This window comes from Oreochromis niloticus, linkage group LG3 (assembly GCF_001858045.2).
Source record: "Oreochromis niloticus isolate F11D_XX linkage group LG3, O_niloticus_UMD_NMBU, whole genome shotgun sequence".
Lineage (NCBI taxonomy): Eukaryota > Metazoa > Chordata > Actinopteri > Cichliformes > Cichlidae > Oreochromis > Oreochromis niloticus.
In genome coordinates, this window is record NC_031967.2 from 66617168 (window position 1) to 66633732 (window position 16565).

General features: G+C 42.5%; 1 protein-coding gene across 2 annotated transcripts; it reads right to left on the bottom strand.

The window, feature by feature from the left end:
- Positions 1–421: 421 nt before the first annotated feature.
- On the bottom strand, positions 422–15804 carry LOC109199604 (uncharacterized). 2 transcript variants are annotated; one of them, XM_019354912.2, is made up of 8 exons: positions 15504–15804; positions 15315–15400; positions 13531–13893; positions 12895–13248; positions 2559–2924; positions 2070–2441; positions 1348–1707; positions 422–1152 (listed from the first exon to the last, which is right to left on the bottom strand). In XM_019354912.2, the coding sequence occupies exons 2-8, from the start codon at positions 15382–15384 to the stop codon at positions 911–913; spliced, it is 2127 nt and encodes a 708-aa protein (XP_019210457.1). In that variant the 5' UTR covers positions 15385–15400; positions 15504–15804; the 3' UTR covers positions 422–910. The 2 variants fall into 2 exon arrangements, with proteins under 2 accessions (XP_019210457.1, XP_019210456.1); XM_019354911.2 differs by having other exon boundaries at positions 15315–15804.
- Positions 15805–16565: the final 761 nt, after the last annotated feature.

Genomic DNA, 16565 nt, shown 5'->3' on the forward strand with positions numbered 1-16565 from the left:
ATTTGTGAAGAGCACAGCAGCTTACAAAACACGTAGCTAGCTCGTACAGCTGCGACGTAAAACTTTGATTAGCTAAGATGACCTTAAAATAACGGGGCTACGTGCGGTGATGCTAGCGTTAGCCACGTTAGCACCTTACCTTCAACAGGTGGTCAGACTGCGTAACCTCCGTTTCGCTGCAGGGTCCCTTCATTCTTCACATATCCGTGTCGAGACGAGTGTAAATCTTGAGGCTGAACAGTTTATTAAATTTGAAAATGAATTTATGAATGCAGAATTTAATCTACAATTTATTATTTAAGCACTTTATTTCGATGCACATGACTCTTGTGGTCCTCCATAGTACTTATAGCTGGTTTATTCTATTATTATTCTATTACTTTAAATAAATCAGTTTAAATAAATAAACACTTGACACGAATAGAGTATCACTGTTTATTATTAGGAAGCAAAAATGACAAAGACGGTTGCACAGGAAAGTTATAAAGTAACCATTGAGATAAGAAAACACCCAAAAAGAGCAGAAGCTGCACATGATGAAAGACATGATAAATTTACCGTTCCCTTCTTTTATTTAAATAATTCTGTTCTGGCATTAAACACATAAACCTTCTTGGGAAATAAACAATAAACCTGATAAGGAAATGACCTGGAAAAGCCTTCACGAAGACCCATACTTTCCCTGCATATTTTTTTTAGGTCCTCCACAGAGGTTTCAGTCTTCCCCCAAAGGAAAATGATGATGATTGCGATTAAAACATTTTAATATATTCTTATATTGCTTGATTTATAACTGTTTACAGACTAAATATGCCCACCCCCACACATTTCCACCAGAAAAACCCCAAAGATGTTAAAAAAACAAACAAGGGCTGTGTGAGACATTTGCAGCTGACCTGCTGGATTCCCATCACTGTGAACTCACGTCTGTCTTCAGAGCATCTGGCTTTTTGCCACGAAAGGTGGGATGAGTGGGACGAAGAGAAGGTTCTAACTTGGTGCTTGGCTGTATTTGTGTTGTGCTGTTTTTTTCTCCTTTTGTCTTTTGTGTCATTTTTATGTAGAAGATTATACTTGCAAAAGAAACCAAAGACAGCACAATAGCAACTTTCAGTCCAACAGCCCCATCCTCTCCGTGCCCTCCTGGCTGACCTGCAGGTGAGAAACAGCTGTGAGGTATCAGCTGCTACACACAAAGTCTCATCATCAACATTTTTAGAAATAAACAAGCTTCAACTCTGATGACAGACAACATCTTTTTATCTATCTTGAGTTTTCGACTCCCAACCGGACACCTCGGAAAATAGCTGAATGTGTCCAAAGCCAAAATGAATTTGACTGACTTACCTGGTGGAAGAACTTTTAGGTGGATGATGCTGATGGGATCAGTCTTTAAAATGTCTAACTTTCTACGGTCTCTCACTTCCTGCATGATGCAACACTCGTATGTTCCACTATCAGCAGTCGTCACATCCTTCAGAACCAAAGAAACGTCTCCACCCTTCATCTGTCTGTTCTGCAGATCCACCCGGTCCTTAAAAGATGGATGCTGATAATATGGAACAATCTCTTTTTCCCAGTACCAAAGCACATATTGTGCCTTCAAGTCACGTCTGCTCCACTCCACACCTGGTATGATGATGTTGTTTGGAGCTCGACATGTCAGAGTGACGTTCTCTCCAGACTCAGCTGTGATGTTTTTGTGGCCTAAAAGAGGAAACAACAAAGAGCAGAGAGAATAAAGAACTAACTGATAACTACAACAGCCAATCACAGACAAAAAGAAAATACAAACCAAGAAAAAGACTCAATGCTATATATGTATTTGTCTCATGTTTTAACTAGTTCTTCCACATGCAGCCCTTTACCTACTTTGTCTAAGTTACTATAAACATTTAGGAAGAACAGAAGTTAATCACCTCTTTTCTACAGGCTGTAGCCAGTTTGAAAGTATAAAGTACAACTACAAAGATCCAAGCTTTTGACTTTTATTCTCCTCAGAAACATCAGACATCAAGAACCAGGAAGCAACTTCATCTATACTAACAAACTGAACTCTACCAACTCACTTTGAGGAACAACACTCAGGTAGGCGGTGCTGATGGGGTAACTTTCCAGACTGGCTCTCTTCCTGCGGTTCACTCCTCTCTGGGCCACATAACACTCATATGGTCCAGTGTCATTAATCGTCACATTCTTCAGAATCAAAGATATGTCTCTATCTTTCATCTGTCTGTCCTTCAGAATCACCCGATTCTCATAAGATGGATGGTGGTAACATCTGGAATGTGGAAAAAGCTTGTAGTCCTGATAAAAAAGGACATATTTTGGCTCCAAGTCAGCTCTGCTCCACTCTACAGCTATTATGGGGTTTTTGCTGCTTAGGGCTCGACATGGCAGAGTGACCGTCTGTCCCAACACAGCTATGATGATTTTTTTGTCTGAAAGAGAAAAACACAGAGTGGTTAAAGAAGAGAATTGATTGCTAGAGCAGCTAATCATATGTATTTATATATATGTGTATGTGAGTGTGCATAACCTGATCTCTGCCAACTCACTTGATGGAACAACACTCAGATAGATGGTGCTGACGCGGCGACTTTTCGGACTGGCTTTCTCCCAACTGAACGATTCGCTCTGTACCACATGACACTCGTATGCTCCCACGTCATCAGTAGTCACATCCTTCAGTATCAAAGACACGTCTCCATTATTCATCTGTCTGTCTTGCAGATCCACCCTGTTCTTAAAAGACGGATGCTGATTTTCTGGATGAAATTGCTGATTCGGGTAAGAAAGGACATATTCTTCTCCCAGGTCAGCTCTTTTCCACACTACAGTAATGATAGGCTTGAAACTGGTGTGTTGAACTCGACATGGTAGAATGATGTTCTGCCCAGAATCAACTGTGATGTTTTTCTGGTCTGAAAGAAGAAACAACACACAGAGTAGAGAGGTCAAAGAACTAACTGACAACTACAGCAGCCAGTCACAGAAAAATAAATAAAGACATATATGTATTTATATAGTTCATAAATAAATACGAACTATATAAATACATATATCTTTCCGCTTAGCACACAGTCCAGGTGAAATATATATATATATATATATATATATATATATATATATATATATATATATATATATATATATAAATATATATATATGTGTATATATATATGTATATATATGTGTGTATATATATATATATATATATATAAAAAAAACACCCATCTCGCCCCTGCGGGCGGTTTATCCTTCAAGCTCGGGTCCTCTACCAGAGGCCTGGGAGCTTGAGGGTCCTGCGCAGTATCTTAGCTGTTCCCAGGACTGCGCTCTTCTGGACAGAGATCTCCGATGTTGTTCCCGGGATCTGCTGGAGCCACTCGCCTAGCTTGGGAGTCACCGCACCTAGTGCTCCGATTACCACGGGGACCACCGTTACCTTCACCCTCCACATCCTCTCGAGCTCTTCTCTGAGCCCTTGGTATTTCTCCAGCTTCTCGTGTTCCTTCTTCCTGATATTGCTGTCATTCGGAACCGCTACATCAATCACTACAGCCGTCTTCTTCTGTTTGTCTACCACCACTATGTCCGGTTGGTTAGCCACCACCATTTTGTCCGTCTGTATCTGGAAGTCCCACAGGATCTTAGCTCGGTCATTCTCCATCACCCTTGGGGGCATCTCCCATTTTGACCTCGGGACTTCCAGGTTATACTTGGCACAGATGTTCCTGTATACCAGGGGTAGGCAACCTTTCTGATGGTGAGTGCCATTTAAAATTTCCTCAGAAGTCAGTGTGCCATATGATTGCATTAGCAATGAATTTAATAACGCTCTATATGAACAGTTACACAATACATAGAACCACTTTATAGAATTATATCTGTTTGCAGATGTTGGCAGCTATCAGCGAATAGTTATCAGCTATTTTGAAACAAAAAAGACACTTTTTTATCCATAACAAGAACTCCATAACAGCAAATGAACTGTACAACAGAAAATACAAATGCTATTTATGGTCTCCTCACAACAATGATAAGAAAAATAAACTAGGCCAATATGGCATGTTTGTTAATACATGTTAATGTGATCTCTGGTCTCCCACTCAGAGACACAGGAAGCTTTTGAAGTGTCAGAATGTGGAAAGCTAACAATGTTGTTGTAACTTTATTGCAGTCTATTGTTTGATAACAGCATTTTGGTTATTTTGTAAGTGATTTAAGTGTTAGTCATATGTTTAGTGAGAGCTGTTAATTATAAATTTAATTTTCTGCTAAAGGGAGCATTTAACAGGTATTTTCATTAGAAAACTGCGTTTCCCAGAATCCTTTGTGGTAGACAAAAGTTACTCTGGGGTTTTAGCTAGCAAAGAAAGTTTCGGGAAGCCATTATATGTTGCTCTGATGTCGAGCAGTTTATTTGTTGTACACCCCTTTTTGAAGCCCTATATAAAGGCTATCGTTTCTACAATTGATGTCTGATCCATTTTTTTGGCTAAGTGGATTCGCCACAACATTTTTTGGTGCTGAAACCCGGGAGAAATGACCGAACAGGATTTACGCGGAGCCGCCGCCGAAGCTGCGGGAGTGGCGGATGACGAGCATCCCACAGAGAGAAATGGAAAGAACAAAACGGAAACGTGGAACGATAAGAGGTGCTACCACACGACTTGTACATCAAATTGACTCCGAAATGGCTAAACCAGATCCGGACACTGACCATCTGAGCACATTACTGGAAATGCTGTCGGCAAAGGAGCTCAGTTTGTATGCCTTAGATAGTGAAATAGAACGTAAAACAGCTCTGGATGACCTGGAAATGGAGATCGAGAGCGCAGAGGAATATAAGGAACGCATCATCCTGTCCAAGAGCCGTGCACGGCGCATAATTAAGAGAAATGAGGATTGCTGCGAACGAGCTGCACATCAAAGGGTGAGTGACGCTAGCTCTGCTCATTCATTGGCACAGAGAGCATCGGTAAAGCTTCCTAAGCTGATCATTCACAAATATGATGGAGATGCCAGTTTGTGGCAGGAGTTTTGGAGTCAATATGAAGCTGTTATTCACCACAATGATGCACTATGCAAAAGAGAGAAGTTTACATATTTGAAAACCTATCTCACTGGCCAAGCAGCAAAGGCAGTTGCAGGACTGATGTTGACAGATGAAAATTATGACAATGCAATTGAGTTACTGCAAAACCGATTTGGAAGAAAGGATGTAGTAATTAGTGCGCACATGTCAAAACTGCTGAACCTCACTCCTGTTAAAAAATCCTCTGATGTGCATGCTTTGAGGCAGCTGTATGATGAATGTGAAATTCAGATCAGAAGTTTGGAGTCATTGGGTGTAGTGTCAGAAAGCTACGGAAGCTTGTTATGCCCAATATTGCTAAAGATGATTCCGGATGATATAGCTCTTGAATACAGCCGTCAGAGAAATGGAGATGAAGAGTGGAAAGTGTCGGAAATGGTCACATTCCTACAGAAGGAGGTTCAGAGCAGGGAAAGAGCGCTGCAAATGACAAAGTCGTACAACCCACAGAAAACTGAAAATAAACTGTACAAGCCACCGTTCAGTGATGTGAGGTTTAAAAGGTCTAGCATACAATCTACTGCTGCCCTGTACACAGCCAGCCAGAAACAAAACACCTGTATATTCTGTGAGTGTGAGGATCACAAATCGGAAAACTGCCCAAATAATGACACGCTTCAAAGAAAGGACAAGTTAAAGAGAATGGGGAGATGTTTTGTGTGTTTGGGACAGAAACACATTGCAAGATTCTGTAAGATTAAGAATGTGTCCTGTGAGAAATGTGGACGGAGACATCATGTTGCTGTGTGCGGTGGTGAAAGGGTGGATGTACAGGCCCCATCCCAACCAGAAGAAGCACTGGTCTCCTCCGTGCTCCCTCATTCAGTAAGAGTAAAACCAGGTGAACAGAACACTGTGTTGCTACAGACTGCAAAGGTGTGGATTGAAGGCCCAGCAGGCAGAAGGGTGGCTCGTTGCTTATTGGATGGAGGCAGCCAAAGAAGCTTCATACATGAAACGTTGGTGAAGAGCCTAAATTTACCAGTAATAAGGCAAGAGACATTGACACTACACACATTTGGGTCCTCTTTTCCCACAAGATCACAGCGCGGCATAGTGAAGGTCATGCTACAAAATATCTGGGATCCTAGCCAGAGTATTGTAATAGAAGCTGTGGAGACCCCACAAGTGTGCTCGGCAATAATGAAGGTTCCTGGTGAACAGATCCAGCATGAGCTTAAGAAAAGAGGACTACAACTGGCTGACTTCCCAGGATCCAATGAGGAACCAGAGCTTGCTGTCCTCATAGGAGCTGACTACTATTGGCAGATCGTGACAGGAAGAGTGGAGAAACTTACAGAAACATTGGTGGCACTGGAGAGCACCTTCGGATGGTCTGTGCAGGGGCCAGTCTCTGCATCAACTGTTACAGAGGCAACCTGCATGTTCATTCCCTGTGAGGAAGAGCAACTCCTCTCCAAGCAACTGAAAGCATTCTGGGAAATAGAGTCTCTGGGTATTACAAACGAGAAAACGAAGAACCCAGAAGATGATGAGGCTCTGCAGATGTTTGAGAGAACGACCATGTTTAAAGATGGACAATATCAGGTGGAGTTGCCATGGAAGCCAGAAAGGGTAGCGCATTCAGACAACTACAGAGTTGCCAAAAAACGGCTGGAAGGTCTGAGTAAAAGATTTAAGAAGGATGTCACACTCTTCAGAAGGTATAATCAAGTAGTGGAGGACTACTTGGACCAGAACATCGCAGAAGAAGTGACACCAAACAGCGGCACAGACTCTGTAATGTATTATATGCCTCACCATGCAGTGCTGAGAGAGGACAAAGCAACCACAAAATTAAGAGTGGTCTTTGATGCATCGTCCCATGAAGAAGGCTGTCTGTCGCTGAATGACTGCTTATTTACGGGACCAAATTTGAATCCAGATCTGCTCAGTGTTCTCCTTAGATTTAGGGAACACGAAATCGCCTTTCTGGCAGACATAAAACAAGCATTCCTGCAAATACGTCTTGCAGAAAGGGACAGAGATGCAGTCAGGTTCCTGTGGTTCTCAGGTGCACCGAAAGGAGAAGTGAATGATCACCTGCGCATTCTGAGGATGACGAGAGTGGTGTTTGGAGTTACGCCAAGCCCGTTTCTGCTTGCAGCGACAATTCAAAGACATCTAAAACAATATGAAACAAGCCAACCACAAGTGGTGAATACAATAAGGAAGTCACTTTACGTAGATGACTTCATTTCAAGTACACGCTCAGTGGAAGAGGCGTATCACATGACGACGAATGCCAAAGAAATACTGGCGGCTGCTGGTATGGAGCTTTGCAAATGGATGACAAACTCAGCTGAACTGAGGCAGAAATGGGAGAAGAGCTCCACAAACTACATGATGGCACCTGAAACGACTGGAGTAGCATTAAAGGTGCTTGGATTAGTGTGGAGGCCAGAGCCTGATGATTTCACCTTTGACCTTAGTTCACTAGTGAGGCTTCTAACAGAGAAGAAAGGAACCAAACGAAGTGTGCTACAGTCCTCAGCACGAATTTATGACCCGCTTGGTTTTCTGAACCCCTTCACCATTAGGGTCAAGTGTATGTTCCAAGCAATGTGGGAGAGGGGGCTCTCCTGGGATGAAGAATTGCCATCAGATCTGGCACAAGAATGGCAACAGTGGTGTTCAGAGCTTACTCAGTTACACCAGCTCGCCATACCAAGGTGGTACCAAATCAATATGCAACAAGAAAGCAAAGATGGCTTGGAATTACATGTGTTTTGTGATGCCAGTGAAAGGGCATACAGTGGCCTATCTGCAAGGCAAAACACGAGAAGGAGAAACGACAATGAGCTTGGTCGCATCTAAAGCCAGGGTGGCTCCCCTAAAGAAAATGACGTTGCCACATCTGGAACTCATGGGAGCCGTGATTGGGGCCAGATTGGCGAACAACTTGATCATCTCGCTGAAGATGGAGCAAGCCCAAATAAAAATGTGGACTGACTCCATGATCACTTTGCAATGGATTTGCAGTTCGGCACAAAGGTGGAAACCGTTTGTTGCAAACCGAGTGACTGAGATCCAGACTCTTATGAGTCCATCTTCATGGTCACACATCCCAGGGAAGGCTAATCCCGCTGACCTGCCCACAAGAGGACAATCAGTGGAGGCCCTACTACAAAACCAGCTATGGTGGAATGGCCCCAGTTTTCTTGTATCAGAAGATCAGATACATGAGTCTGAAGATCAAAACATTTCAGACGAAATGAATGTAGAACTTAAATCCAGTCATCAAATAGCCATTCAGTTTGCTGCTAATGACACTGACATCTGTGAACCAATACTGAAGCTTGAGAGTTACAGCAAACTGAAGAGAGTGCTCAGAGTGACAGCATGGATTAGGAGATTCATAACTAATACAAAAACAACAATGCAACCAAAGATGCAAGGTGAGCTGACAGCAAATGAGCTTCTTGATGCTGAGAAGTACTGGATTAAGGTTGCACAACATCACAGTTTTCACCAGGAGGTCCAGAGACTGAGGGTAGGAAAACCTGTGAGGAATGACAATAAGATTCAGGAACTGAAACCATTCCTTGATGAAGATGAGCTGCTTAGTGCCGGAGGCAGGCTGCAGCAGTCGGACTTCACATTCAGAGAGCGGCATCCTTGGATTCTGCCAAACAAACACAGATTTTCAGAACTGCTGATACAGGACTGTCACAAAAGGGTGATGCATTCAGGAGTGAGGGACACTCTTGTACAAATAAGAGAGAGATATTGGATCATCCGGGCTCGGCAGCTGGTTAAGAGCATTGTGACCAGATGCACTGTGTGTAAGAGGTTTAAGGCAAAGGCTGGGCATCAGCTAACTGCACCTTTGCCTAGGGACCGAATATCCGAGTCACCACCATTCGAAGTTACAGGTGTGGATTTTGCTGGGCCGCTCTATGTGAAAACAGAGGATTCTGTGAAAAGATCCTACATTGCCCTATTTACCTGTGCTGTGACATGAGCGGTCCATTTAGAGCTTGTGTCAGATCAGTCAACTGAGACATTTTTGTTAGCGTTGAAGAGATTCATTGCCAGGAGAGGGCTATGCAGAGTTATCTATTCTGACAATGCCAGAACATTTAAGAGAGCAGACCAAGATTTGAAGGAGCTATGGAAGACAATTAAAGACCCACATTTGCTGGAGTTTTTCTCGGAAAGAGGAATTACTTGGAAGTTCATTGCAGAAAGAGCAGCCTGGTGGGGTGGATTCTGGGAACGTCTTGTCAGATCAGTGAAAATCTGCCTCAAGAAGGTGTTAGGTAGAGCTTCACTCCACTTTGAAGAAATGTGTACTGTGTTGGCGGAAGTTGAAGCTACTCTGAACTCTAGGCCTCTCACCTTTGTGCACAACGAGGTAAATGAACCGCAACCACTTACTCCAGCCCACTTTTTGGTGGGCAAACGACTGACATCCCTACCACCCAAGTCAATCCCGAAGGACACACACCATCCAACACCTAACAAAGAGGACATTACTTGGAGATGGAGATATCGGCAGAAACTCATGACCAACTTCTGGAACACCTGGAGAAGGGACTATCTGTTGGAGCTGAAGTCAGCTCATTGCTGTGACGCTTCAAAGTCTACACCCCTAAAACTAGGGGATAACCTCCCCAGACAAGTGTGGAAACTTGGAAGAATTGAAGAAATGTTTCCTGGTCGAGACGGTCTTGTTAGATCTTGCCTAGTTCGCACGACAACGGGGACTCTGTTAAGAAGACCGATTCAGTTGTTGTATAACCTAGAGCTTTAGATGAACAGATTGTTCATCGGGGGGGAGGATGTTGTAACTTTATTGCAGTCTATTGTTTGATAACAGCATTTTGGTTATTTTGTAAGTGATTTAAGTGTTAGTCATATGTTTAGTGAGAGCTGTTAATTATAAATTTAATTTTCTGCTAAAGGGAGCATTTAACAGGTATTTTCATTAGAAAACTGCGTTTCCCAGAATCCTTTGTGGTAGACAAAAGTTACTCTGGGGTTTTAGCTAGCAAAGAAAGTTTCGGGAAGCCATTATATGTTGCTCTGATGTCGAGCAGTTTATTTGTTGTACACCCCTTTTTGAAGCCCTATATAAAGGCTATCGTTTCTACAATTGATGTCTGATCCATTTTTTTGGCTAAGTGGATTCGCCACAACAAATGTCCCTCTTACCAGTAGGCTAAGTTATTTTTAGCCAATTACAAGTTGAATCTGGTAGTTGGGGTTGTTAGCTAAGATACCGTCATTAAGAAGTGGCACAACTAATGTGTCTATGCGAGCTGATTTGTGATTTTTTGATGCACCTTCTCAGATTAATTCACTGCGTGTCGTGCCCAGGGCTGGACTGGGACAAAAAAAACAGCCCGGGCATTTTGACTAAAGACCGGCCCACCAGGTATTAAAGCCATAAAGCCTTTGAATAAAGACAAATGCTATTGTGACAGTGATGTACGCTGTCTTGTTGGTATATGTATGATTTCTATACATTTTACATCAGATAAAAACTTTGGTTGTAGTAGTATTTCTTTGTGCCCCCCTTTCCCTGTTAATGCCCCACCTGGCCCCCCTGGCAAAACTTTGCTAGATCCGCCCCTGCACAGTTACCAGCTGTCAGCTACTTAGAAAATGATACTGGTGTTATTTGTCTCTCAGAAACAGTTCATAACTTCAACTCATTCATGTCACCTAAAAGGTAAACCTGTTTCTCCATCACCTGTTCAGCTTTGATGATTCAGTAAGGACATCTCCTGTTTTCATCTGCATGTTTCCCTCTCACCAGATAACCAAACCGACATAATGACCAGCAACTTTTACAGCTGTGGCTCCAGCATTTATTAATTATATTCTATTATTTTTTCCTCGCTCAAAATAAGCGTCACACTCGCGGAAGCCGGTGTACCCGCCGAAACGCCGTGCATTTATCGAGACTTTCAACCCCAGGTAGGCCAATAATGGATCTTCGGATCCACATTATGTCAGCAGCTCCACCGAGAACTATGTTAAAGACAAACACTGCTCACGCCTCACAGATGACAGATGACAGCTTACAGTCCTGCGTAAACTGACTTCGCACAGCACCGATTTGCAGACGCTGTGAGCAGAGGTTCAGGAGCAGAAGTCCCGTTGTAAACATATCACGGCAGACCCGACGATGTTTGCATGAACGCGCTTTTCAGCATCTCGTTATTGAGCACTTTTCAGACACGGTTGCTGTACGCATACAGCCCGCTGTAGCTTCGCAGCTCACAGCCCGACACACACCACCAACAACAACAGCAGAGAGAGCACAGACTTTAAGGCGGCGAGGCGTGATTGTGGGTACCGCTCAGGTGCGTCCGCCTCCCCTGCAGCGGTGCTGCAGACCACGCCCCCGCCGCACGCATTAACCAGGTAAAATACATATTTAGGCAGAATTTTCAAATATCTATTTTCAGTTTTTCAGCAGCATAGAGCTTTTTTACCAATTATTTTTTAAAAGTCAGGTCAAGGCTCCAAAAGCCCAAAGGAGATATAAGGGAGGCGGCTCACAACAGTTTTTGTTTGCTACATGGATCATTTTAGTTCAGCTGGGTGTCTTTGCTTTTGTTATATTTCAAAATGTGTTGATTACATAAATAAAATGTAATTTTCTCTGTAGCACTTCATGGATTTCATAAGCAGCACACCTTAGTTGTTCACACAAAGGTAAAAAAAAACAATATATACAGTGTTATCTTCATTTTAGATGTCAAAAAGTATATTTGCGGCTCCCAGTGTTTTCTTTTGTGTGGAAACCGGGTCCAAGTGGCTCTTTGGGTGTAAAAGGTTGCAGACCCGTGGCCTAAGGGATCGGCGAGACGCTGATTGGCCTTTTCTGTCTTTTTCTCTCTCTTGTGCTCTCTCTCTCCTCCTCTCTGTCGCCGGGGCGGAACTCATTGTGGGTTCACGCCCTCGGCCCACACCCACGGGAAAGAACACACCTGATGCCCATCAAGGTGAATGGCATTTAAGCCAGGAGGTGACTGCTGGTCTTCGCTGGATCGTTGTCTGCCACGCGTTAGTGAAACTCTCCTTTTTCTCCCTCCCTCTCACAAACACATAACTGGTATGGCAGTCGATTCTCCCTGCAGAACGGACTACACTACACTGCCCGTGAGGTCAAATTCTTTAGGGCGATGCCTGTAACACTCTACCTATTGTCTTCATATTAAATCATTTTTTGAATAATAATTTTTTAAAACATTTCTTCACGTCCTTTACGTGGGCCACAAGTAGAGGTGGCATGGGCCGCCAGATTGAGACACAGACATTAGAGTCTCTTAATGTGTGTTTTGTTTAGTTTCTACCGGCATGGAATCACCAAAAATAGAGAGGGCATAGCCTAACATATGAAACAGGAAAATACCGCAGTGTAATCCATTTATTTCAACAAAGTAACTGTATTCTGAATATCACCTTTTTAAACAGTAACTGTAACGGAATAGATTTACTCATATTTTGTATTTTAAATTCGTAACACTGGTACATGTATTCCGTTACTCCCCAACACTGGTGGTACCAGAAAGCCAAAGAAGGAAGGATGAGGAGAAACCATCATGGAAGGACAGCCCCGTGCACGGTATTTAGCACTGGCAGATAGAGGAAGTGGTTGGCATCCTGAAATTCTACCAGCAGCTAGATAAAGCTGGACCGAAAGAAAGCACAGAGACACTGATCTTGGCATGGCATGCTATTTTTTCGAGGTCAGTGTAAATGTCGGGTACAGAAGATTATATAGGTCCCTCATCCTATTCATGTAAACCCTACCTTCATGCAAAACTCAAACTTACCTGGAGGAACAACAGTTAGATAGGTGATTCCGATGGGGTGAATATCCAGACTGGCTAGTTTCATTTTTCTCTGGTCAACGTAACACACATAGAGTCCTGAGTCATCAGCCGTCACATCCTTCAGAATCAGAGACACGTCTCCATCCTTCATCTGTCTGTCCTGCAGATCCACCCTGTTCTTAAAAGATGGATGCTGATAATCTGTATCAATCTCATCATCCTCGTAAAAAAGGACATATTCTGGCTCCAGGTCAGGTCTTATCCATAATGCAGATATGATGGGGTCATTGCTGTTTGGAGCTTGACATTCTAGAGTGGCCGTGTCTCCCCCAAAAACTATATTGTTATTGTGGTCTGAAAGAAGAAACAAAATAGAGCACAGAGGTTAAAGAACTAACTGATCACTACAGCAGCAGCCAACCACAGAAAAGAAGAGGAGTTGCTAGGGCAACTAGACATCTCTTCTCAACAACAGATGTCTACAAATGCACCTGTCTTTTACAGGCTGTAGCCAGTTTTAAAGTATAAGGTCCAAGTACAAGGATCCATGTTTTTTTTTTTAACCTCAGAAACATCAGATATCAAGAACCAGGAAGCAGCTTCATCTCTACTAACAAAATGAACACTACAACTCACTTTGAAGAGAAACAGTCAGGTACGTGGTGCTGATGTAGTAACTATCCAGACTCGTTGTATTGCTGTGGTTCGCTCCTTTCTGGACCACGTAACACTCGTATGCTCCCGCGTCATCAGTAGTAAGATCCATCAGAATCAAAGACACGTCTCCACCCTTCATCTTTCTGTCCTGCAGATCCACCCTGTTCTTAAAAGATGGATGCTGGTAACCTGGAACAAGCTTATTGTCCCGGTAAAGAAGGACATGTTCTGGCTCCAGGTCACGTCTGCTCCACTCCACAGCTATAATGGAGTTGTAGTTGCTTGGAACTTGACATGGCAGAATGGTGGTCATTCCTGTGTGAGCTAATGAGACTACTTGGCCTGAAAGAGGAAACAACAGAGTGGTTAAAGAGATCGACGAACAACCAGTCACTTTAAAGTGAGGAGCTACTGGGAGATCAGGGAGCTTTTTACTGTACATTGCCTCAGACAAACACAAGGGGCACATTCAGTCAATGACTGACTGTCTAGTGAAGGAATGTTGTGTGAACTCACTTAATGAAGAGCTACTGTACTTACAGCACCACTGATTCATAATTACTTATTATTTAGTCTATAAATACATTGTTATACTTGGTCTTCATTAGCTTTTTTTTTAGACCTCTGCTGTGGAAGTGACAGAAGCCATATTCTGAAGTTAGTCAGATTTTTGTAGGCATTTGATATTAACAATTTTCAGTCAAGTGAAGAATAAATTATTCTTCAATCAGAATACAAAGTAGCATAATTATCATGCCTATGTTCATCAGCCAAGAGGATAGTTTTAAATTTGAAACCAGTGTTTAATGTTGCACCAAAATTCAAATTGCTCTCATATGCAGCACTGAGTGGTCAATCATCCATTTCCTGTGTTTGGTGTCAGGAGTGTTTAATTGATCGATTTTGTGCGGAAGAAGAGTCAAATGATGAGTCAAACACCTCATTTTAATTGTTTGCACTCACTGGGCCTAAAGCAAGAAGCCAGAGTTAACAGAAGAAGTGTACTACCTCCACCTTTATCACTAACTGAGGTTTTAGGTTTTTTGACTCAGCTTTACAATGATTATTACATCTCATTACATCTCACTTGAAAGTCTGGCAGTGAAGCTCAGAACAGACATCTGTGATCCACTCAAATGAGTGATAATGCATTATTAATCTGTAGTCTTGCAACAAAGTCTACTAAATTCAACTTCTAAAATTCATAAATATCTGTTCTGCCTTCAAAATGTGAATCTAAAGCTTTATGCTGAAAAATTAGTGAAAGTTAAGGTAATGCGCAACAGAGTTAGTTTAAAAGTAAAGATTTTTTCCCAATGAGTAGCTTTTAATTGAAGATTTATTTTTTGCCAACAGTTTACTGTACCAGCCCACTAATGACTAACTGCTGTTTAAGAACTGGTTCAACCTCACTTGTTATCTCTGTAATAACATAAACTTGTGCAGAGTAGGAAGAACCAGATTTGTTTTGATGTGAACTTAGGAATGAACTGTATGTATGAGGAAATTAAGCAGGTGTAGCAGGAGGACAGGACAAGATCAGGTAAACAGAGTGTTCACAAGCTAAATGACCCAGCTCTCCTCCTCTCACATTTCTGGTTAAACAGAAATGCTTGGAAACGAAACAGACCTCAGATCAGTCCTTAAGCTTTAACTCTCGGCAGATGTGGCAGGTCATACAGCCCAGTTAAACACACCTTTAAAACAATGAACAGAATCCTTGAAGAGTGTTAATAATTTAAAAATCTGAAATTTAATCTCACCTGCAGAGACAAACGAGAGGCAGACAGACAGTAAAGTCCAGCAGACAGATGCAGACGTTACAGCAGACATTGCTCCTTCGTTTAAAGTGTAATAAATGTCCAAAAGATGGTGATATTTTTCAACAATTACAAAACTGAACTTAAAATCTGATGTTTTTAAAGAAAGTTGAAAGCCTCTTAGTGTGATACCAGTTATCAGTTAGCTTGTTCTTGCGATGGTCCAGACAGGCCAGCGTTTTTTTTCTCTCTTCATTTCTGTCTCTATCGTCCTCCTGTCCTGCAGGTGAAGTGGAGACGGAGAGTGTCTTCTTCCCTGTCTTGGCTCCGCCCAGAGGCTGAGTCTCTTCTGTTGATCCTGTCACCTGTTTGCTTTAAAGTCTTTACTTCAGCAGATTTAAAGACCAGATATAATTTCGTTGCCACTCTAGTACTGTGACATTGCAATGGATATTTCTTTTCTGTCACATGTTTTTGACATCTAAACTTTACGAAACAAGGAATTGTGACAGGTTTTAGGAACTAGAAATGGATCAGTTCCCCTTTTTGGGAGGCAGAGCCTTCAGTTTTCAGGCCCCTCTTCTGTGGAACCAGCTTCCAGTTTGGATTCGGGAGACAGACACTATCTCTACTTTCAAGATTAGGCTTAAAACTTTCCTTTGTGCTAAAGCATATAGTTAGGGCTGGACCAGGTGACCCTGAATCCTCCCTTAGTTATGCTGCAATAGACGTAGGCTGCCAGGGATTCCCATGATGCATTGAGTCTTTCCTTTCCAGTCACCTTTCTCACTCACTATCTGTTAATAGACCTCTCTGCATCGAATCATGTCTGTTATTAATCTCTGTCTCTCTTCCACAGCATGTCTTCATCCTGTTTTCCTTCTCTCACCCCAACTAGTCACAGTTTTTCTTTCCTACTGTCGCCAAAGTGCTTGCTCATAGGGAGTTATATGACTGTTTGGTTATGTGTTATTCTTATTTAACTATTTAACTTTTAGTTGAGGTTAAAGTCAGCCATCATTTATCATTGTCTTCTTGGTTTCTGTCTTTGGGTTCTTGTCGATGGGGCGATCGTGGCTTGATTGAACCACAGCAGGGTCAAAAGGGAATTTGATGCTTAAAAACAACAGATGAAAGCTTTCACATGTGGGCGATCGTGGCTCAAGAGTTGGGAGTTCACCTTGTAATCGGAAGGTTGCCGGTTCGAGCCCCAGCTTGGACAGTCTCGGTCGTTGTGTCCTTGGGCAAGACACT

Coding starts and splice junctions, on each gene's coding strand:
- LOC109199604 (XM_019354912.2), bottom strand. CDS start 15,384: ATGTCTGCTGTAACGTCTGCATCTGTCTGCTGGACTTTACTGTCTGTC. Junction 13,894..15,314: donor CCTCTCGTTTGTCTCTGCAG/GTGAGATTAAAT, acceptor TTCCTCTTTCAG/GCCAAGTAGTCTCATTAGCT. Junction 13,249..13,530: donor CCTGACTGTTTCTCTTCAAA/GTGAGTTGTAGT, acceptor TTCTTCTTTCAG/ACCACAATAACAATATAGTT.